This window comes from Acomys russatus, chromosome 14 (genome assembly GCF_903995435.1).
Source record: "Acomys russatus chromosome 14, mAcoRus1.1, whole genome shotgun sequence".
NCBI lineage: Eukaryota > Metazoa > Chordata > Mammalia > Rodentia > Muridae > Acomys > Acomys russatus.
Window position 1 is genome coordinate 42,699,279 of NC_067150.1, and position 24,084 is coordinate 42,723,362.

The 24,084-nt window shown below is 44.4% G+C and overlaps 1 protein-coding gene across 2 annotated transcripts; it reads left to right on the plus strand.

The window, feature by feature from the left end:
* The first annotated feature begins 78 nt into the window (after nt 1-78).
* Nucleotides 79-23,221, plus strand: Pou2af1 (POU class 2 homeobox associating factor 1). Of its 2 annotated transcripts, none has more exons than XM_051156439.1 (5): nt 79-288; nt 18,206-18,330; nt 18,706-18,748; nt 18,873-19,099; nt 22,184-23,221. In XM_051156439.1, exons 1-5 carry the CDS (start codon nt 273-275, stop codon nt 22,496-22,498), a joined length of 726 nt encoding a protein of 241 aa, XP_051012396.1. In that variant the 5' UTR covers nt 79-272; the 3' UTR covers nt 22,499-23,221. The 2 variants fall into 2 exon arrangements, with proteins under 2 accessions (XP_051012396.1, XP_051012395.1); XM_051156438.1 differs by having other exon boundaries at nt 83-288; nt 18,834-19,099.
* The last annotated feature ends 863 nt before the right edge of the window (nt 23,222-24,084 follow it).

The following is a 24,084-nucleotide window of genomic DNA, read 5'->3' on the forward strand; positions in this document are numbered from 1 at the left end:
ACTCACTGGCACTCTTCAGCCAGTGGGGGTGGGGTCCTTTGGGGTGCACACAGTGGGGTGACAGCCAGTGGTGCTGAAGAAAAAGTACAGCTCTGCCTGAGGTGGGAGGATGTGATGACGTGGCCCCACTCAGCGGGAACTCGGGCCTTTAAAAAGCTGAAGAAACAGCCTCAGAGTAAACGGTGGTTCCACAGGAGGAAAGCACGCCCAGTCACATTAAAGAAGCCAAACTGTCTGCTTCAAAGAGGAAAGGCAACATCCTGTCACAGGCCATGCTCTGGCAAAAATGTAAGTGGTTTGGTCGTGGCTGTCAGAGCCAAGTAAGCAGAGGCAGGGTCCAGGAAAAGACAGCTGCTGCTGGTGCTGGGAGCCTGGGGACTAGGTTCAGAGCCTAGGAAGCAAGGAGGGCTGACGTGGGCGAGATGGAGCTTGATGGCAAAACCATCCTGTCAGAGGTGATGCTCATTTTCCAACCCGGGGGAACGAACTAGTGTCCCAAGGTGGGCCAGCTCATTGCATCTCTCCGGTTCTGTGCATGAATCACTGAGGTGAGGGAAGGGCCGTTTATGATTCATGAGACGGAAACCACATATGATATGGGTTTGGAGCAGGTCCTCCGTGTGAGGACCTTTACTTTCATGGACACCGGCTCTTCGGCTGCTTGCTTAGTTCTGCCAAAGATGGTTCCTTCCCGTGAGTGTGCTGGGATGGGCTGGAAACTCAGTTCTGCAAAGCAAATCTCTCTCTAGCCTCTCTTCCGTCTCTTCCTTATTCCGTGGCATGGCTGGTTTTCTGTTCTGCTGCAAAGGGGCTGTGGGTTTATCTTTGACCTTGATTTTGATCCCTGCATTGAATGGAGCTGCTGTGAACTGTATTTTCCGTTCCATGGGCTGAAAAGAATCTTGTGTTATCGACAGTGGAAGCTGCGCAGACATTATCCACAACATTCCTTCCATGAGGTAAACAAAGTCAACCTAAGAGGCTCATAGAAGTTGAACCTTATTAAGGCTCAGTTCTGTACTTCCTCAAGTAAAGAGCTATTATCAAGAAATTTTCCTATCATTCTTTGTAAGATGATTAATTTCTTAAAACATCTTTCATTGGTTTAGGTACACCATTCTTCAAACTTCTATGATAATCCAGATTAAAAGAAAAAGAAATTATGGAGGGTTTTATTTATAAAAAATATGAAAAATACTGCCTCACTGATTACAATGTGACACAGCCACGTTATCATCAACTCACTCTTTATTTCTTAATTCCAAGTTCTCTGGAATTGATTTTTTTTTTTAAAATATGTGACTCAGAGGAGCAATTTAAACATTTCTCAGTTTAGTAAGTCCCATCATTGATACCAGCAAGATTTTTTTTTTAAATAAAAAGAAATGAACTTTAATTTGGATTTGAGAGTTACAACCACATATTCTAGTTTGGCTAGCATGGGACTCATATGAGAAGGTGACCAGAGCAAAACCTCATCCTCCTGGAAGCAGAGTGGCAGCCAACAGCATTGGAAAGGCTACAAGGGTGTGGGTCCATGGCTTTTAATGTCCCTTGGAACCTTCAAAGTGTCAATATGCTGTCTTGCTTAGAGAGTGAATTCATTTAGGTTCTGTGCGAGCTGCTTTTATTTTTTTAAGCTCTTAGAGTTTGCATATTTAAAATGGGGTTAAAAATAATCCCACTGTGCATAGACAGATGCTCTTAATAAACCAGCGGTGCCACCAAAATGATGCCAAATTGTTCTGACTTGGCATTAGCCCCTGAGGTATGGACTGCTTGCCTACGTGAAGAAGCTGCCATAGTGTCCTAGTGCTGTTACACACAGCAACGTTCTTCTCCAGTGTCACTTAAGAGATGAACAGATTTTTTTTTTTTTAAGAGTTGTTGGAGGGCTTGCTTGTTGCTCATACCTCTGGGGCCAGCCAGGTAGACCGGAATGTACTAGAACAGTGACCACACTGTGAGTTCACCAGTAGTGTAACTGATGTGTGTTCAGATGAACAAAAGTCAAGATTCTCTTAAACTGTCCTTTGAGGGACTCGAGGGACACAAGGAAAGGACTTGTGCACCAGACCCACGGTCACCAGAGTGACTTAAGACTTGTGGGAAAACCAGTAAAACCAAGGCAGTGCCAGTAGCTACTTACAGTCACAGGCCAGTAGGGCAGGATTTGAAATCAGACACTAGGAGTGCTGAAAAGGCACTTTCTTTTTTCAGAAAACACCCTTCAGGCATGAGCTGAAATGACTGTACCCAGGGTGGTGGAGAGAGTTAAGGAAACAGTCATATTGCACATGTTGACTCCTCTCTGCTTGGCTCGTGACTTCTGGCAGTGGACTCACGGTGAGCACAGGCTTTGGTTAAGACAGGAGAGCAGTGTGACAAAGCTCAGAACTGTTGACATTGAGATGTGACAGCCTTGAGGTCCCAGCCTTGGGTGTGAGGTCCTCTCAGTTGTCAGCTGGATAAAGAGGTGGCTCCATCCGCAGACTGTCTCCTGGGATTCTGTGTTGGTCATCCTACCTTGTGTAGATGAGAGCTGAGATGCCCTGGACAGAGACAGGGCTGAGCCTGACAGTTGGCTCTGCACCTGAGTAACCTCACCTCTCTTCACTCTTAAATGGGGATTCAAATGCCTGTCTCGCAACGTCTTGGTGAGAATTAAAGTAAAAAATGTAACTGCCTCTGGCCAATATTGCCTGTACATACTGGGGACACCAGATTGGGTATTATTTTAACCATCACTTATATACATTATATTTTCTGTGCAAGCAATTTTTGTAAAGTTTGCTCTTCCTCTGCTAAATTAAAAACAGGTCAATATACAAAGTAATGTGTTTTATCATGGCATATTCATACATGTGTCATTCTGCTTTGTTCTCATCTGCTCCCCACGCACATGCCCCTTCCTTTGCTAAGCTGATGTTGACACCATTCTTACAATGACTGTCATTAAAATTGTAAGATAGAGAAAATACTCCACTATAAAATGTAACTATAACAATTAGATTTCACATGAGTTAACATGCCAGCTGTCTGATTACTTTTAAAACCATAAGTTTGTTTAAAGTGAGGAAAAAAATCAGGAAAATGACATAAAATCATTTCATGGCATCACAGCATACACTGTCTTTGCTTTAGAGACTGAATTCAGCAAGGCACTAACTTGCTTAAATGTGAAACACTAACTTCTAAAACCATTTGAATCACACATTTTCAACTGGAATGAACCAATATTACTTGTATAAAAAATGAAAATTTCAGTTCAAGGTCATATTTTAAACTCTTATTAAAAAGTTTCAAGAATATGAAGGTTATTTTATCTTGATGTAAAGTTTTTATTGAAAGGCAGAACTTAGGAGAAAATGTATGCAGGTGAAATGAAACTCGGGTCCCTAATACACAGCCACAGAGGTCAGTTAATGGCTTCCTTCCATTAAACATTCCTCGAGTTATGCCAGCATCCCTCTTGCAAATCTTTGCCTATACCTTAATTAGTTCCAGTTAGAATATTCTTGGGTGATAGACACTAGCAACATTTTCAAAGGTCCACAACATAGATGTGCTAATATGGCCTGTGCCAAATCAGGCTTATTGTCTATTTTTATAAACTAAGTTTTATTGAAACATAGCTATGTTTACTGATTTGTGTATTTCCCAGATCTGGTGGGTTCTTTTTGTTGTTTGTTTGTTTTTGTTTTTTGTTTTGTTTTGTTTTTGTTTTTTTGCTATAACAGCAGAGTTGTGTACCTGTAATGTTACTGTATGGTCCTGTTCTAGAACAAGTTTGCTCACTCTGGGCTTAGATGCCTGGTTGGTACTTGAGGCATTCATTTCCCTGGTTACTCAGTATCTTGGATTTGTATAGTGTTAGCCTCAATGGTAGATGAACCACACAGACAATTCATTCACTAGCTTAATGACAGAATCTAATTAAAAAGCTTCCTTAGAATTGATGGAAAAGAGCTGGGAGATGAGATTTTTATCATTCCTTCTTGTATTAGGGAAAGAGCTGCGTGACAGCGAGAGGCAGGGTTAACCGTTTTTTCCCTTTGCACTGACTGGTTGTCTCATGCCCCATGGAGTTGGTCACATTATGTTTTAACTGTAGTAAGTCATGGGTAACCTTAGCCATAGGAACTAGTTATTAACAAATCATTATGCCCACATGCCTTCGTCAGACTACTGGGACAGATCAGAGAGGTTTAAAAGATAAACCAGGGACCCACAATTCTCACTAATAGTGAAGTTTACTTTTAGGACTTACCCTAGGGTTCCACTAGCTAGGAGATGTATTTTTAAGGGTAGTTAAAGAGACTCAGGGTTATGCATGTGATTTTTGAAGCTTTGAAATCTCATGCGTAAATTCAGATTTATAACAGGAAGTAAATGTGGACAGCCTCTAACTTTTCTATGATGCGGCCTTTGCCTAGTGAGCTTAGTAAAAACCTCCCTGACCAAGTTTATGCAGGGCCAGGGTTCTTACTGCTAACAAGTAGAACCCCAAGGGAGAGGTAAATTCACAAGTTCTTTGTGCAGGCAAAATGGAGGTAGACTGTAGACTGGGGAAGATGCACATCTCTTGGGCTGTTGCATTGTTCTTACCTGGGAGACAGGAGCAAATCTCTTACAAGCCCAGGCCAAGAACCTATGAAAGACCAGGGTCACAATCTTACCCAAGTGTAAGTTGGAGGCTGTATGAGTTTACTTGACTCATTTACAGGAGCATGGGTGACCCCCAGATCTGTATGACCAACAATTTCTACCCTAGCATGAGTAATGACTTCCCTAAATCTGCACAGATGGAGCCTCCTTTAGTTAACTTTTTATTTCATGTAAGCTTTGTCTAGCACCTCCCGAGATGAGTTCTTACTGGGAAAGAGTAGGAGTCAGGAATCGGGTGAGGGTCTAATGACTGTTCCAACCCTCTGCTTCCATGATAGAGTTTGAGCAAGCTCAGTCTTGTGAAGGTCTCATGGATGATCATGGAGGCACTGATTAAAATAGGAACAGCTATGCTGCCAGTTGGAAAACAGTATTCCACAACACAAGAATACAGTGTAATTGGTAAAAGAGCAAATGATATTTATGGTAGACAACTTCCTTGTCTTCCTATATCTGCTAGAGAAAGATATCAATATGTGCATCCCTGATTCTTAATATTTGCCGGAAGTGTTGAAAATGGCCTTTCAGTTCATTTCTGAAAATCTGTTCTTTTACGAAGAACAAAAGAGAGTCAAGGTGGTCTACACTTGTACACTAAAAGTCTGGATGTTTGATTCATTAAGAAGTTCCGTGAATGTTTGCTTTTTAGCTTTCCCAATGCAAAGCAGGTGGACCAGGTCCCTCACCCTGACTTTCCTACAGCAGCTCAGTTTCCAATTAACTGAACATGTATGATAAACCTCTCTTGCTACCTAACCAAACCAAAGCTGGGCAATTGATTGTGATTGCTGCTATAATGCTCCCTCCACAGCATCCTTAGTGACATCTCCTGTTTTCTCACTTATAGGAAGAACTTCTTGATAAGAGTGGGGAATCCCTTGGATGAGAGAACCTTCCCCGAGTGCCTTGGTTGTGTGAGGCTGTGAACAGAGGCATTATTCCTATACCCATGGTTATACATCCCAGCCTACAAATCAGGCGAGGGCCTTTCAGCAACTACCTAGCCACTGTCAACTAGTCTTTTCCTAGCTAAGGTTAGGGAGACTGAACTCAGGCTCTACTTGTTGAGTCTTCTTATGTCCCTATTTTTAAATCAAATATTCTTAAGTTAATAGAAAAGAAGCTTATATCTGCCCAGAGCAGCTCTTTTCAATGTTGGCTACATACTGGGATGTTTTAGGGAGACTTAAGGAATATCAGCAACTCTGCCACAACCCAGAGCTTCTAGTTAAGTTGCCCCCCAGGAATAGGAATTATGTATACATGAAGATGTAGTTTTCCGTTCATGGATTGCAGTAAGTGTTTCCTACTGTTCTCAGCAGGTGGCAACACCCAGTTCCAAACACGACTTGAACAGAAGACGTGAGAATAAAGATTGCTTAAACTTTCTAGGCCTGGGAAATGTTGAGATAGAAGAGTTAGGAGAGAAGCAAAAGAGTTAGAGATAGGAGCATGCTTTAGCCATCTTTTCGTTATGCCATACTTATATTTATTCATGTGCACCATACTTCTGGTCCAATAGGGTAACTTCTAGAAATTAAAGAAGTGAGAGTGAACAACTTCTTCCTTTGTGACTTACTAGTGCAGATAGCTGGATCTTGGCTCTTTGTACTGGTGTTAACAGTCCTGAGAGTGTTTAATGGCAGGTGTGGGGTGTACAGCACTGACTTGGTGCTAGTAAGAATATAAAATCTTCTTTTGGATCAGTTTGGGTGACATTTGGTTGTTAACATAGAGATGTGACATAGTAGGAATTTAAGTAAGATTGTGGATTGTACCTCTTACGACACAAATGCAGTCCAGAGTGGGCTTCCCAGAGCCCTATAGAGTCTCTGTACTGCCAACACTATTTGGGCTTATTTTGTTTTTCTATTCTGATGTCTTGGGCAGATGAATTTTGCCTTTAAAAATTCCTGGTTGTCACTGTAACTTGAGCCACGGTATGGATGATCATTAAATCTTAAAAGAGGAATATATATATATATGTAACATATATTACAAAATAATATATATTATATAATATATATATTCTTCAAGTATGCATATATATTCTCTTCCTTGGTGTACATATATTTATATATTCTCTCTCTATATAGTCCTCCTTACTGTTTCTTCTCCTAACAGATAATCTCTTCCAATACCTCATGGCTACTCTAGCTACAAGGGAGAAGGACATAATTATTTAGATATGCATGTCGCCAGTGCAAGGGCTGTTGAAAAGGTGGGAACAAGTAGGCATTGGATGTGACAAAGGCTAGTCTTTGCCACACTTTGTACTATTTCATCTACTTCTCATAAAACCGCCACGCCATGGATCCTGTTATAGGATCTACTTCTTTGATGAAGAAACTGAAGCTTAAATATTATATTAGTAACACCTATGAGATAAAATTAATCTAGAGCAGACTCAAAATATTGACTTAGTAAGCTGCCCTGTCTCCTGCCAAAGAGCTGTGCTCCCTTCAGGGACTTAGGAGATGTACTTGGTGAAAGCCAAGGCTTTCCATGGTAGACAAAGGCCAGCAGTTAGATGAAGTACAGAAGACCTTCAGAATTCATTTGTGATGGGTTTACTTATGAGAGGGAAAGCTATGGTGAGTAGGGATTTTATTTGGAGCCATAAAGGGATATTGCTGCTCTTTGTTTTAGGAGTTTGAAGACCAGCATCAGGGCCAATCAGATATGAGCTTGAGACCTAGACCTATCTATGTCTTACTGGTTGTGATGCTGGTAAGTCCCCGCTCTTTCTGCATATACCAAGGATGTGGTTCCTCCCTCATGGGTTGTGGTGGGTGTGTATGACCATGCTTGACAGTAAATAAACACCCAATAAGTTCTTATTGCTATTATTATTTTCTCTCATTAAGAACAGACTAAATATAGATTGCAATTTGTGAGTTTGGCATTACTTGTGAAGTGGCAGGGTACATATTCATGGTCCTATAATTAATACCAGGACTTGCGATCAGGGTCAATGCTGATGGCAAAGCCAATCAGTTTGAAATTCACTTGTCCATGACTTCCTGACCACTCTCATCAGCTAGCATGAGGCTTGTACTGTGTTTGTTTTTTTAATTCACAAGTTTGGACCAAGGTATTTATAAATTGGTTGTGAGGAGAACAACACTTGAAATAGTCAAGAAATAGAACTAATGATACTGAAAACCGAAACAACAATGTGTTGCCTCTTTTTCTTAGTAATGGTTTCATTAGTACTACTTTCTGGGAAAAGCTGGCAGCCAGAATCATTCTCAGACAAGGCGCTGGTACCAAAAGGAGTCAGCCACCTTTCAGGAAAGCTCAGTTCCCTTTTAATCTATTAGAAAGAGTGAAGCTTTTACTGGAAAAGGAGATAATACTAAAGATTCTTAAAACCCAAGAAAGACAAATGTTGAGGAGCTAAAAAAAAGAAAGAGAGAAAAAGAGTTGAAGATAGTAAGTTTTAATACTGGATGAAAGCTACATCAGCTCAGGAAAGAAAAGGGTAGCAAGAAAGTCAACAATCTTTTCCTTATGCTATGCTTGGGTGTACGCATACAAGCATCCAGTCTAGTGATGGAACTCCTAGAGAAATGAAGCAATGAAATAAATTATCCTCAGCAAGAGGGAAGACAGGATCAGTAATGATGGCATGGGACATTTGTAGGTCAAGAAAGACACATGATGACAATTAGGTTAATTGCTTAGATTCTGGGAGATAGAGCAGCACTGTAGCATTCAAATAAGAATCCAAGGATGTCGAGGCTGAGGCACATAAATGTTGTTGTAATTCTACACCTTTCTAATGCTGTGACCCTTTAATGTAGTTCCTTTATTCCTTTGACCAGGAGCACTGATAGCTAGTCACAGGTTCTTGGCTTACAGCGTGAGTCACTGGGAAGCATGTTGTCTTGGTTTTCATCAAGCTTTGCAGCTGTTGAAGGTCATGTCTTCAGTCGTGTGAGTTTCTGGTGAATAAGGAAGGGAGTAGTCAACTTCCTTAAAAAAATGACCTAGAGATATATTTCTCAGAATTGTCCCAAAAGCTCATCTCAACAACAAGTTATGTTCTTCTTCATGAGTCAGTCATCAGGACTAACCTTACATGTGGACCAAACCCTACGCTACTCCTGTGCCCAAAAGTCCTTGAAGAGAGTGGTACTTACCCAAGGATCTAAGGAAAAGTTTTTTTTTTTTTTTTAAAGACTACCTTTAGCCTTGAAAATCTAAAACTAGGTGTTGCTTAAGTCAAGACACTCACAACTGAGTACCTACTTGCCTCTTCGAGCTGCCTCACCACAGATTTCCTTTCTGACCCACATCAGATAGATCCAATAAGTCTTTTTTTTTATTAATAATATTTTTTATTTTGAGCCAGTAATTCTTGATCCAGGTCTTTATTTCATAAAGAAAGCTGTAGTCTTCTTTTCGGTCCCATCCCTCCTGGTGGAGTTGCTTTCCCATAGAGTTTGAGTTGGCCGTAGGATGGGTAGGCTTCATGTGGACTGATGGTCATGATGTCTCAGGTTAGGCCATTTCACCTCCAACTTTGAGGCTGCTGCTCACTGTGAAGCTGAGGTAATGTCCACTGGGTGAACCAGGAGTCTGCCTTGTCCTAACAGGTGAGTCAACACCTATCCTCCCTGAGCACTACATTCTTGAATTGTATTTCATGTTGTATATGTAGCTGCATCCATACTTCATACATGATATGTGTTCCTAGCTATCCAGACCCACTGATATCTACAACCCAGCCTCAGCTGTGGCTGTGTCCATGTCTTTTTAGAGACACCTACAGATTTCTTAAGGACTGGCTAGCATCTGAGGTCAGGGCAAGAGCATGCCATTGTACTTTGTCTCCCACCTAACTGCGAGCACTCAAAAATATCTAAGGTATTTACTCTTAAGGGCGGCTTTAAAAATCCTTAGCTATAGTACAAGCCCAATTGTCTGGTGGTTTCTGAAGACAGATATATGTTCTACTCATATAATTTTCGCAAAAGCCAATGCTAGGCCCTTGTCTCCTGTTCAGGGTTGTTGTCTTTGGGCAATCCTGCTCCATTGTTGGCTTCTCTGCTTCCCAAATAGGTTTCCCTTGGGGACTTCGGGCTCAGGGACTTTGAAGGTCACTTCCAGGAGCATGGCAAAAATGAAATGAGATGGGCTTTGCAGGTAGCAGAGTCCTGGACATGCTCATTTAGTCTCAGTATGCAACAAGCTGTGGTGACTTGGTACCTATGACATGCCACATGTGTCAGTTAACATAAAATCTTCATGGGAGCCCTTTGAAAGAGACGATACTATCCTCATTTACAGGCGGAGAGACTGAGGCTTACACAATTAAGTTACTTGCTGAGGGTCACCCGGGTGATAAGCAATGTAGCAGGCTTTCCAAACTAGGTCTGTCTGGTCCTAACCTGTACCACACTGTGTCTTGGTGCAAAGGAATTTTGAATGGCACTGGCCTTTTCTTCCCCTTTCAATGGAAATAGGTCCACCCTAGAGGGGGGCGGGCTATGGCTTCACCAAGGGTGCCTCTACACTGTCTCAAATGTCACTGCAAGTTTGAGTGTCAGAAAGTGATACTTACTGGAGCTAGCTCAGCCAGTAAAGTTCTGGCCATGCTAGTAAGAGTGCTGAGTTTGATCGCTAGAACAGGCTTGATGTCATGTGGATATACTCCCAGTGCTAGGAAAGTTGAAACAAGAAAACTAAAATGACATGTAGGTTGATGTGTGTACCTAACACACACACACACATTTGCCCCTTGTGCCCCTCCCAGACATGCTCACACAAGAAAAAAAAAAAAAAAAAAAAAAGAAAAGAAAAGAAATTAACACTTGAGACCTTGTGGAGATTCTGAATCTAGAAGGCTTTCATCTTTTACTGAGTCCTTGGGGCTCTTCTTCTGAAAGGGCAGAGAACAGTTGGTGAACCATGCTGAGGGTTCACCGAGGGTCTGTCATTTTGCCTGTTCCGGCTAAGACTCATACTCTCATGCTCATGGTGTGGCCTGAGCCACTGACCCCACGTCAGTCCCTGCAGTGGAGAGAGAACTGTCCTGTCATGCCTCTTGCCTCTCTCTTTATATGCCTCTAGAGACTGCTTGCTGATCATTCAAGCATAACCGAGTCAGGTAGAGGCAGAAGTCAGAACGCTTCCGTTCTGAAGCAGACACAGCTTCATTACAGTTTGTAATTCATTTGCTTGTGTGATTATTTCATTAAAGTCTGCATATGCTACCTGAGTGGGCTGCAAGTTCCCCAAGGGCAGGGACATAGTCTGATCTGCTCAACAAGTATTTGGTAGATAAATGGTCTACCAGATGTCTCTTGCCCCTGAATCGGAGATGTGGTATATCTCAGATGGGAACCCTTTCTGCTCTGGTGACCCTAGTTTCTATAAAAGGCAGACAGATGCAGCTGGTTTCTCAGGTGGACCTATCTTGCTGTCATTTCAGTAGAAAGATACCCAAAATAAAACCTTGCCAGGAATTGAGTCTCTCAGTTCTTGTCACTCCTCATGTGAGTAGACTTTTGGCAAGTTTCTTGTGGAGGACTCTCTCGCCTGGAAAACACCATTTTCTTTTTGGAGAATTGGCCATCAAGAAAGACATGATGACATGGTTCAAGCCAATACTCCAACTGGAGGAAATAGGGTTAGGATTGGTCCAGGGACCTTTAGATGACTGATCTTCAATGCTACATAGAGAAAAAATAGATACATAGAGGCAAGAAGAAGGTATGTGGTGAAACAAATATGAGCTCTTCAAGTCAGAGGTCCAAATTTGGTTGATAATGGAACTTCTGATGATACAGACCTCGGAAAAATCCATTGAATACCTCTAAGCATGATCCTCTTCATCAGTGAAAGGAGGGTAGAAAGCAGATGACATCTCTTGTCTGTTTTAGAGGTTGTGATGCAGCCTCCCATGATACCCTTCATGTCGGAGGTTCTGAGAAGTACACCACAGAACTTCATGAAAATGTAGGTGAGAATTTCAGAGTCCCTCGGAGTTAAGATTATGGCCTGGAACCACATGGACTGTTGCCACTCATTCATTTAGCATTAAATGGGTTTGCCTACAGAAGACGTCTCTGCAGCAGGTTTCTGCACCCTGCTGCTTCACAGTAGATGTGGAAAGAGTGTGGACAGGGCATGGAAGGCGCAGTGGGCACTGGAGAAAAGGAATCCTGGTGGCAGTGTTTGTGAGGGAAGAGTCGAGGAATCTCATCATACAGGAAGGTTCCCACACCAGCGACCTGTGGCTGCCTTTGAGTGAGGTCTTGGGGCAGAATTGAAGAAACACTTTAGGCAGAAGTGTGGTAAGTCAGGATGAGCTGTGTATAAATGAATTTTTCTTTTCTTTTCTTTTCTTTTCTTTTCTTTTTTCTTTCTTTCTTTCTTTCTTTCTTTCTTTCTTTCTTTCTTTCTTTCTTTCTTTCTTTTTTTTTACATCTAATGTAACATGAGAGGTATGCCTGTTGGGATCACCCTGGGTGTTCAGTCTCTGATCTCTACAGTTTCCTCGAGACAGAATCATGCTCTTAGTAGATAACTTTGGTCTGTGGGCTGGAGTTTCAAGACTGCAGACACATCAAACAGCTTCAGAAATGATCTACTTACCACCAGGCTTGTTTCTAGGGGTCCTTTTGCCTTGGACAATTATGAGAACTTTCTTAGTGACTACAGCCCTCCTTGAGCTTTTCCCAGTGGCCTCACCTGTGGCTGATGTTGAACACCACAGGACAGATGGGGGAAGAACATACTTTTTTTTTTTGGAGGGGGTCTCAGGGAAGGGGAAGAAAACCACCAATGCTTTCCTCTTGTCTGACTAAGCCAGATTCAACCACCATTTTGGGACCTTTTAGTAGAGACCTCTCAGGGCATTCACCAGGGCATCCCTGTTTCCCTCCTTGCTGCACTAACAGCCTTGTGAGCAATATCATATCATAACTCAAATGCAGTTCCATTTTCTGAACAACTTTTATGTTCCCTGCTTTTGCTCCTTTCTCACCCTCTGTTTCTTCTCTGGCTTGAGTATTTGCTAGAATATATGAATGGCATGTTTTTTTGTTCCCATCTGTGGGGTCTCCTTGTTCAAGCTTTAGTGAATAGAAAGCCCACATTTGCATATATACAGGATCTTTTAGTTGGCTTACATTAAAAAAAGAAAGAAAATTTAGTGCACATTGGACAGGAAAGTCTTTCTGTAGTATGTCAAGTTCCTCCAGCCAAAGAACAAAGTCTTCCTGTTTGGAGGAGGAAAAAAAATCAGCCATTGTCCATAAATGAAAAGAATAAATTGGAAAACGTTGACTGAGAACTGTACCCTAAGAAGAGCATCTGTGGCAGCCTTTCCGTAGAGAATGTGCATAAGCCTGTGGCCTACCTGTACTCAAGTTTCCCAGGAGGCCTCAGCTATCTCAGGCCACCAACACCAACACGACTCTTCACATTGAAGTGTCAGCAACTTTTCAGACTCTGTGTTCTGTAGAGGCTCAGGACAAGTTTGTTAGCCCCAGGCTTAAAGTCCTATTGTTCAATTATTTGTTTTGGTTTTGCTACAAGTAAAGGGAGTATTAGTCGACTTTCTTCTCCTGGATGAGTTCTGTTTTCTTTTTGATACTATTGAACACCAACAGTGGAAGAAAATATTCACAGTGGTTGTCTGGAGTGAGTCAGAGAGTGTTTTAAGTGGTAGTATGTCATGTGACCTCCTCATCTATGTGTGTGTGTGTGTGTGTGTGTGTGTGTGTGTGTGTGTGTGTGTGTGTGTGTCTGTAATCTTTCAAAGTAACCCATGTGGCCGAAGCCTTGAGGTTCAAGTAGTTATGAAGTTTGAACAGTCTGTCAAGTTTGGAATGGAAGAACTCCCATGGTTGTAAGAATTCCTGTTCTCTGGTTCCCTGGTGATGCAAATCCATATTACGTAGTTTTTAGGGCAGAACTCTTAATTGCTGTCCAGTCTGCTCCTTGGCCTGGTGACCGACCCATGGGAAATCTCAAGAGAACAGTGGCTGAGGCAAGGGTCTTCTCTCAGAAAACACCTACTGGACAGGGGCTTTTTAAAAGCTAAACTGAAAGACAAGTTACAGATGATTAGGGCCCTGCTCCTGTCTCCATAGTTATGAGTACATGTGTGCTGTGGTGTCTATGGGGTTATTAAATAAATAGATGCTGTGATTTTGCCTATTTCTTTAGTGAGATTTTATTGGACTTCATTGAGGAAGCCATGCTTATTTAACTCAGTAGAAACTCGTGTTTAGTCAGCTTGGTGGAGGGTGAGCATAGATGCCAACAGGGACTGGAGGATGTGTGACCTGTTGGATACAACCTATCATGTCCTGCACCTTCAGGTGAAATGGCAGCCGCGGGGCTCTTCTTTTTGTGATAGACAGCATGTCTGGGTATGTGGTGGCGGAGGAATGAAATGACCTTTGCTGACTGTTTTTACCTCCAGATCTTTGACTGGTCGTTTTGTTAAAGGGAAGATCTCCCTGTGACCAAATGTATGGGTTTTGCTATCAACAAGGCGTTTTAAAGGTGTTTTTTTTTTTTTCTTCCTCGAATACCATTGAAAAACAGTATGGCAAACTACTGTCCAAAAAGGATCCCAGAGGTTCATGTTCAGATAGATTGACTTTCCATTGTGATGCATTCTAGAAGCTTCCAGGGTGAGAAAAATTCAAGCTGCACCAGTGTGCTGCCCAGAGCTGCAGTTTGATTAGGGAATTCCTAAACTTTCTAGTCACTGCTACTCCGGGACTTTTCTTCTTTGCCGACAGTGTCATTTTAGGTTTCTCTTTTATTTTCTTCAGATACTGTTTTTAAAAATTGCTATCTTAAATTATTTTAATATGTTGTTTAAAAACTCACGTAGTATTTCAGTGCTGTTACTGGCAAGCTAGATCAGTTCAGGGAGTCAGCAGCCCTAAGTCAAGGCCATCGCGACTTTGGAGAAACTTTCCTTCTTCCAAGTTTCCATAGTGGGTTCAGGCCTGGTGCTGGTGACAGTTGAGGTCACAGTGCTTACTGTGGAGTCATGATGATTCTTGCTCCTCACAGATTAGTGTGAAATGTAGGCAAGGTTCAACTTGCGAATTACTCGTGCCTATTGCGCTTCCTAGGGAGATGTCTTGGCGCTTCGGATTCTGATCTTTCACCAGCACCATGCAGAGGCATGGCCAAAAGTATCCCCACGCTTGCCTGCTCAGGTACAGTCGGTTACAGGAGCCTTGTCAGCTGGCTGTGGATACAGAGTAGTGGGAGTTTTGCAGCTGTACTAGATCCGGGCTTTTCTGCGCATGCTCTGTTATGCCAGGGCGCATCTGTTAATTCTGTGGGTTCCAGAGATGACCAGGCATTCAAGGGTGGTATCCTGTGTTTACAACATCTCCCCAAAACTTTCTTGGTTCATAGATTTTTAAAAACAACATGGGGCAGGAAATCCTTCCTTCACAACATCTGGGAGTGCCCAGCTAGTCTCTTTATAGCCAAGTGCATGGTGTGTCCAGTTCTAGAGTGGGAGTGGGACCTGGAGGCCTCTAGGCCCTTCCCCAGATGGTACATGCAAATCAGAAGCACATGAGCCAATCCCCTGTCTCTGACCTGGGCTGAGATGTGCGTGTACTGTTCCCCGACTGAATTCTGAGGGTGACCATAGTACTTAGGCCTTGCCTTTCCTTTGACTCAGGCCTCAGTGTACTTCTGAGAGTAAAGTCCGTTAGCCTAGGCTTTGTGCCTATGGGATGACAGGAAGCCTGAGGGGAGAGAAGCACAGCAAATGTCTGTGGAGAAAGCTGGTGGGTTATGGTGATCCTGAGAAAGGGCCCAGAATGAAGTAGAGACAGAAATGTTCTTACTGTCTCTCGTGTCAGTCTATACACACTGTGCCTGTGGGAAGCACTGCACATCACTCTTGCACACATAGACAAGGTGTGTAAGCAGCACTTGTGCAGGACTGATGCACTCAGAAGGAAACTTAGGGGCTAAAAACATGTCACCAAGAAGTTTTAAAAATGTGCCTCCATTTTGCAGATAAGGAGATTGAGGTCTAGAGCCATTACATACATCTGGGAATTTTCTATAAGTTACATGTCATATTTGAATGCAGGTATATTTGGCTCATAAGTCTATTGTGGAAGATGAAGGTAGTCTTAGGGCACAAATGCTATGCTGGCACTTCCTGGTATACACTCTTTTTTTTTTTTTCTCCCCAAGACAAGGTTTTTCTGTGTAGCCTAGGCTGTCCTGGACTTGCTTTGTAGACCAGGCTGGCCTCAAACTCACAGCGATCCACCTGCCTCCGCTTCCCAAGTGCTAGGATTAAAGGCATGTGCTACCAGGCCCAGCCTGATATACACTCTTTTTTTTTTTTTTTTTTTTAATGAAAATGAATCTACTTTTATTTTATTTTATTTTTCTGATATATACTCTTATGTCAGTCCAAACCTCTCCTTTGGTACATTCATCTCATTGGTAGGTATTTTATTCCTTACCTCTCTGCTATACTTTACAATCCAAGTGAGTAGGGGGCCACATCCACACGTATCCAGAAACATTTTGGAAGAATGAGGATGAGAGCAGAGATTCCCTTTACTGTCAAGGACACTAACATGAGGACCATCTCCTACTGAGATTCTCTAGAGTGGCTCTAGTGTTCATTCAGGGATGATGTATAGAGTCTAACTCAGTCATCTTTGAAAACACTGCAAGCACTTTTAGACAGACAGACTCTTTGCCTTAAGAGGATCCCCCAAGTCATACTGCATGGGAGTAAGACTCTGGGTAGCTTTCTTTGGCATCAGTTTCTAGTTGGTTCTACTCCACAGTTAGGGAGGGGATGCCTTGTCAGGTGGTGGGTCCTGACTCTCACTGTCTGCCTCTGGGACTGTTTCCCCCCTCCACTTGCTGGCTGTGCATGACTTCTTTGCCTGCTGGCCCTTCAGCACTAGACTGGGTTGGTGCTGAGAGCCTAGGAGCCCTGCAGGAAGTCTTGCACAGAGCGAAGCACAAGTTGTTATCAGTATCAGCTGGGTGTTTACTGAACAAAGTTCAGCCAAGGCAGCCCTGTGGATCCGGGTTGACTGATACCCAGACTTCCGGGCCTTTGATACAGAGCCTAGGCCCATGGACCCTTATCAGGGGAGGATAATGGGTTCCTTGTGCAAATCCCAGAGACCATTGCTTCTTGATCTTGGATGACCTAGATCTTGGTCTGCCCTCCACGGGCCTTTTCATCTATGTGGGTAGGTTGTCTCTGATCTCCCAGGCTAGGGAAAACCCTATGCCCTGGCTTGGGTTTTAGTTAATGCTTTCCTGAATTTCTTGACAAAGGGGAAAGGAAACATTCTCCCAGCAGCAACAAGGTGGGGACCCCAGCTCTAGGACACATGGGTCAGCGTTGGGTGTGTCCGAGGACATGGAAGCCATTTTCTCTTTCCTCAGTCCATGAACTCTAAAAGTCCAGGAGCAGTGAGAAGAAGATGAAAGGAAGGACATTTGAAAGCACCACACCCTTGATTAATGAACAGTCATGACTAAGATTATAGAGAGATTAGATATGTCTGCCACTCCAGGAGGTAGAAACAGCACACTATCTTGAGAGGTTTATAAACTAGTCGGAAGCACTTTAATCCATACCAACAAAGATAACTAATCATTACCTAGCAGGCTGTACACTTATTGAATTTGGGAGGTAAAGGGTGTAGCTCAGTGGTAGAGCACTCACATAGCATGTCTAAGGCCCTGGGTTATATCCACAGCACCAACAAAACAAGGAGGCAAGAAAACAAAGGAAACTCTTAAGTTTGCTAAATGCTTGGTCCGTACCAGATCTTATATGATACACATATATTACTTTATATGCATGTAAACTTACAGGTTACCCTGCCCAACATCCAGCTGATAAACTGCAGATATGAGGCTCAGAGAAGTTTAAATACTTCATAGGACACCATAGCTGGATTGTGATTAAGAGAGAACTTGAATCTGGTCACCCCTGGCTCTAGAGTTCTTGTCCTAATCGTCATCCCGTCCTCCCACTTATGTGAATGCCAGTCAGCTCTAGATGTGTTGGGGAGGTGGATGGAGGAATTCTACAGTCTGCAGGGGTCAGAGAGTGGACAAGAATTCTGGCTATCAGAAATAGTAATTGAGAGAGAGAGAGAGAGAGAGAGAGAGAGAGAGAGAGAGAGAGAGAGAGAGAGAGAGAGAGAGAACATGAAGGGCATGCACAAGAGTATAACAAGGCCTTCTTGTTGGAGCCAGATTATGCAGGGTCAGAGAAATGGTTCCAATCCCATTGGGAACCTCTATCACTTTTAGACAAAGAGGACAGAGCTTAATTACTTGAATACAGTAAGGGCCCCAGAATGGCTGGGGACAGAAGGAGTCTCTGGAGAAGTTACTCCAGGAAGCCTCATAGAGAGTCACTCCTTGCTCAAGTACAACTCAGAGAGTTGGGCACTAGAAGAAATGGACATTTGTGATGGGGGGGGGGGAATCTGAGAAGGGCCATGGGTTCCAGTGACATTCTGAATCTTTACACCCACAGCTCCAGAGCAAGCTCCTGCCCCACCACGGCCATACCAGGGTGTTCGAGTCAAGGAGCCAGTAAAAGAGCTACTAAGGAGAAAGCGTGGCCATGCCAGCGGTGGGGCAGCTGGCCCACCAACTGCGGTAAGGGACTCCCTGACTCATGCACGCCCCCCCCCCCCATGGGCCATGAAGGCAGTGGATTACACGGAGAAGGTGGACCCAGATGCACTAAACTGGAGGTTCCTCGAGTTGTAAGGGGAATAAAGGGGCTTCTTGTTGTTGATGAGGCTTCAGGGAGCCAGTGGTACACACCCTAGTATGAGTTGTGGGCATTCAGAAAGTTTCTATAATGCTATAGCCTTCTTGCTAAATCAAAACACAAATCCCTCAAAAATGTCGATGGTGGTGCTTGGGGTTTCCCCCATAGTCCTCCTACCCTGGGCCCCTGAGAGTTCCTATAGAGGGCTTCCTGCAGATAGATAGACACCCATTCTGGTCTTCTTGTCCCCATTCTAGGTGGTACTGCCCCACCAGCCCCTGGCGACCTACAGCACAGTGGGTAAGAGCTCTCCTCTGCAGTCTTGGTGTCTTTGGGGACCGTCTCTTGTGGAACCTGCAGTTCTGTAATTTCCTTTTCCCCACAGGTCCTTCCTGTCTTGACATGGAGGTTTCTGCTTCCACAGTGACAGAGGAGGGGACATTGTGTGCTGGCTGGCTCTCTCAATCTGCTCCGGCCACTCTTCAGCCCTTGGCCCCATGGACACCTTACACGGAGTATGTGCCTCACGAAGCTGTCAGCTGCCCCTACTCTACTGACATGTATGTGCAGCCCGTGTGTCCCAGCTACACAGTGGTGGGACCCTCCTCGGTGCTGACCTATGCTTCCCCGCCACTCATTACTAATGTCACGGTATGTCACACGGTGAAAGTAGAACACTGTTTACCCAAGCTGACATCACTTCCTGAGGAGACTCTTGCTTTTCTTGGCTATCAATTTCTATGATTATGGGGTCAGCTAAGGTCACTGCATCCTCCAGGGTGACTTGGCACCATTCCTGTTGACTAACACTGTCCTCCACAAAGACGTTGTATGCTTGAATTGTCACATCCTTTACTCCTGTGGGTTGGGAAGATCTGTTGCTTCTAGTCCATCCCCCCCCCCCCCCCATCCCAGCTGCTCTGTAAGCAGTGAGTCTCAGTAAATGAAATTTAGTCGATGGGGTATTCAGTGAGATCTGTGTAGTATCTGTGCTCCTGTCAGTTCAGATAACCTAGCAAGTAATTGTATTACACTTAGTAATGGGGAGTACGATAATACTTCCAGGAAAAGCAAAAATTGATAGTATTCATCAAGAAAACTACTTGTAGGGTATTTTTTTTTTCTCACTGTAATGTCAAGTAACCTGTGTTCACTACGCTTCCCTTTTTTCTTAGTAGCTCTGTGCTTAGTACTTTGACCTGTCTGAGCACAGAATTCTCTAAGATGAGATGTTTGTTCCTGGGATCAGCTAGCAGGTACATATGGGACTGTGTGCTTAGCATGCAGACGGCACACCATTAGTGTTAGTTATTAGCCTCATGGCCATAGTCTGCCAACAGTGTCAACAAATGACTGCCTTCAAGTGTCAGTAGGATGGGAGGGCCTCCCATCCTTGAAGAGTGGGGGAAGGGAGTTACAGTTTTACATGCTTGGTGCCTATGTCTCCAAAAGAGTGAGAATTACTTAAGTGCTTGTGGGGAGAAAAGGCCTAGAGCACAGTGGTAACTACTTCCACTCCAGGCCTATGGTACAGCTGGAATCTCCTGAGATCACACACCTGGGTGATGGAGCTTGCCTTAGCACCCATGTCCCCTCTGTTTACCTTTAGGGTCCAGTGCCATTCCAGTGCCCATGGTCTCTGCTTCAAAGCACTTTCCTGCCAAGGTCTCCCCTGCCATACTCACCTGGCTACCCAACTGATTTGGGGGTGGATCTTGATGACATCGAATAGGAAGGTCCCTAGGCAGCTCATTTCCATAGCAGGGAGCCTGGAGTGCAGGATATAGGGGTTCCCAGCCATCTCATCACTGAGGATTCTTTTCATTATTTATCCTCTTCCATTACCCCCTCCCTACCTTCCACTTTGAAAAGTTCTGTGTATCAAGAAAACTGCATTTGTTAAGAGATAACATTTTGTAAATTAACTCATCAAAGCTGGCTTGAGCTACCAGCCTAGCACTTCTCAGCAGAGATAAGACCTCCGGTTCTATCTCTCAGCAAGGAACCAGCAGTTGCCCTGGGTCTGTATAGGTACAGGAGCCACGGGAGAATGATGTCCATGTGGATTTTTGGAATAACGGAAGTAGGAATGTTTCCCCAGGTCCTGCCTGTCTTCAGGAAGCCATGTTAGGGAGCAGGGGCTCACACTGAAAGAGAGCAAGAAATATGTGCAGCAGGATGTACACACCAGCCTGCACGTTGGTGGTCCTCAGCTCCATTGTCCAACTATAGAAACTTCCCAAAGCCTTGCTTCTCAAACTGGAGCCCCCACACCAGGCACATTAGCATCCCCTGAGGTCTGACTGGACCTGGCAGAATCCCAGGCCCTACTCCAAACCTCAGAGATCAGGATCCATGTTTCGAGGAATGCCCTAGGGGACTGATGAAAATTCTTCCCCAGATGACTCTAGTAGTGTACTCTCAAGATGCAGTGGCAGCTGAGGAGATGATGTGTGTGTGTGTGTGTGTGTGTGTGTGTGTGTGTGTGTGTGTGTGTGTGTGTGGCGGGGGGGGGGCTGGGGGTGGGAGGAGGATGGGGCTAGAAAGGGGGGGTCTTGTTTCTGTCTGTGCTGAGAACGTTCTTATCCGTCTGCTTGCCGTGGAAGGCTGGCAGGAACACAGGCCTGGCCTCGCTGCCCTGAGGGCTCTGAGAGTAGCTGTTATGTGAATGCGATGTATGGTTTGTAGAACACGAGGGAGAATAGCGCCCCCCATCCCCCACCCTACACCACAGGGAGCAGCTCAGAGACAGAGGGGGTTGAGCAGGGACAGGTACCAGGCAACCGCAGGAAAAGGCCACGTTTGCCAGCACAGCAGTGCTCCCATGCCACAGAAATGCTGGTCAGTACTAGAAAGGCAAGAGCTGAGGGAGCTATGTTGACCCATGGGGACCCAAGGATGCCAAAGAAGCTCAGAGGTTGTCTTAAGGTTTTATTCTTGTGAAGAGACACCATGACCACAGCAACTCTTGTAAAGGAAAACATTTAATTGGGGCTGGCGTACGGTTTCAGAGGTTTAGTCCACTATCACCATGCTGGGAAACACGGCAGCACACAGGCAGACTTGGTAGTGGAGGAGCCTAGAGTTCTACATCTTGATCCGCAGGAAGCAGAAGGAGACTGTGGGCCACATTAGGTGTTAGCTTGAGCAGAGGAGACCTCCGAGTCCACCTCCACAGTGGCACACTTTTACTCCGACAAGGCTGTACCTCCTAACTCTGCCACACCCTGTGGACCAAGCATTCAAACACATGAGTCTATGGGGGCCATGCCACCTTTCTGTCTGGGCTAGATAGTAGTCATCTCCAAGAAACAGCTCCAAGGCTGTGAGACCAGCTCATTGTTTATCAAGCATATATTTTGCATAATTTAAGATTTCTGCACTTGGAGTACATTTTATATTCAACAAACCCTATAAATTTACTAATTAAATTAAACCCTTTAATTTACTCAGTGGTATGACATCATTATTTTCTCCATCTCTTTTTATGAAAAAAAAAAAAAAGAAGCTTCCAAACTAGAAAGATGCTTGAGCATACAGTTAGAAGGCGGGACACAGTTGAAACTTGTCAGGCTCCCCTGTCTCGGAGACTGATCTGAAGGAGGCAGAGCCCCATTAAGTGAAACACCAGTAAGGGTAGGGTGGGGTATGATGGGGGGGGGTCATGATGGGGTAAGGATGCAGGTGGGCACCCCCCAGTTCTGCTAATCATTGGTCCTGTGTTTTCTGTCGCAGCCAAGGAACACAGCTACGCCCACGGTGGGGCCCCAGCTGGAGGGCCCCGAGCACCAGGCGCCCCTCACCTATTTCTCGTGGCCTCAGCCTCTTTCCACACTGCCCACCCCCGGTCTGCAGTACCAACCTCCAGCCCCGGCTCTGCCTGGGCCCCAGTTCGTCCAGCTCCCAATCTCTATCCCAGAGCCAGTCCTTCAGGACATGGATGACCCCAGAAGGGCCATCAACTCCCTGACCATCGACAAGCTGCTACTGGAGGAAGAAGAAAGCAACACGTATGAGCTTAACCACACCCTCTCGGTGGAAGGCTTTTAGGGCTGGCGTGCATTCTAACAACCCCCTCACGGGAAACTGAGATTTAAAATGAGGTCAGACGAAGCCCAAGTTCTGTCTGTTTGAAGTAGCTGTTTCATAGGTTTCCTTTCTCCCTAAGGCTAAGCTGTACTTCTTCCTTCCTTCCTTCCTTCCTTCCTTCCTTCCTTCCTTCCTTCCTTCCTTCCTCCCTTCCTTCTACTTTCTCCCTTCCCCCAACCCCATCTCACTTCTTTCTTATTTCTTCTTCCTCTAGAGGGGGAGATTATAGTGATACTATGAAAAATTTTATGCCAGAAGTCACGAAGCAGGCAGCTCAGAGTTTCCCTTCGGTGTCACATCATTAGGGAAGTGGCCTTTCTCTTAGGTGCCTCCTGCTTCCTGGATGCAGTATTATCATTGCTCTACTCTAAGACCACTTACCTCCTCTGCCATTCTGAAATGCACAGGGTCCCAAGGGGAGACCAAAGGGGCCACCGCCTCCCTGCTGAGTCCCCATGGATAGGGCCTCCCTGCTCTCACGTCCCATGGGTTTTTTTGTTTTGTTTTGCTGTTCTGAGCCCTGGTCTGATTTACAGTGTAATCAGATGTTTCTGGTCTGCTAGAGGGGATGGGACGGGATTACCAGGGTGGGTAGGACCAGTCAGTGAGTGATGGGAGACCGGGCTGGGGAGGAGCAGGACAATTGGTGTGTTGCCTGTGCTTAGAGAGGGAGTAAGGATGGGAGGATGATCTAGCTCCAACTATAAAAGCAGCTTTGAAAAAACAAAAACAAAAACAAAAAACCCCATCACTCTGGTCTAGCTGTTCTTCTTGACAGTAACTGTGAGGAAAGCTGGGTGTGGTAAACAGGCTAAATGACCAGTCTGCCTGTTTCTGCCCCTGTATGCCAGCACTTACATTGCTTTTGTCAGGGTATTGCCATAACAACAGGAAAAGACACAGGTGAAGCCCATCAGCCAGGAGGGTCCTGCTTGGTCCTTCCGTGTGGGTTTTTTTTTTTTAATTATTGTGAATCAGCCATCCTGGTGCCCCAGATTCTTCCACCCACTTAGCACCTTCCTCTGGGATTAGAGTCCCAGTTAGCAGGTTTCATTTCAATTTTTATTGTATTTGCTGGAGCATTGGGTATGGAGTGTTTCGATGTTTCGGGAGTGCTCTGCTCCCGAGGAAGATGTGTTTTGGGCAGCTGGTACACTCTTTGCTAATGGTGCCATTATCACATAGGCACAATCTTTAGTTTGTAGAGTTCATGTAGAAGTAATAGATGTTTCTGGAAAATGACAGTACCTTTGATAACCCACCCACGTTTTCTTTCCATTTCTTTTCCTGCTTTGTGTTTACTTTGATCCAGGTATCTCAATATCTGCTTTAAATCCTGGTATGCTTATGTTGAGTTTTATTCCTCTTTAATGGTTAGATTAAATGTTAGATTCTAGATGATAAGTTTACACTTCTATTGGTAGTTACTGTGAACAATAAAGAGAGGGGGATGCCTCAGCCTATTTAATTAAGGTCCTGTTGCATTTAAAAACACTATTCAAGATTTTTCCAGCTACTTGAGGGTTTGAGACAATGCCTGAGTGGCA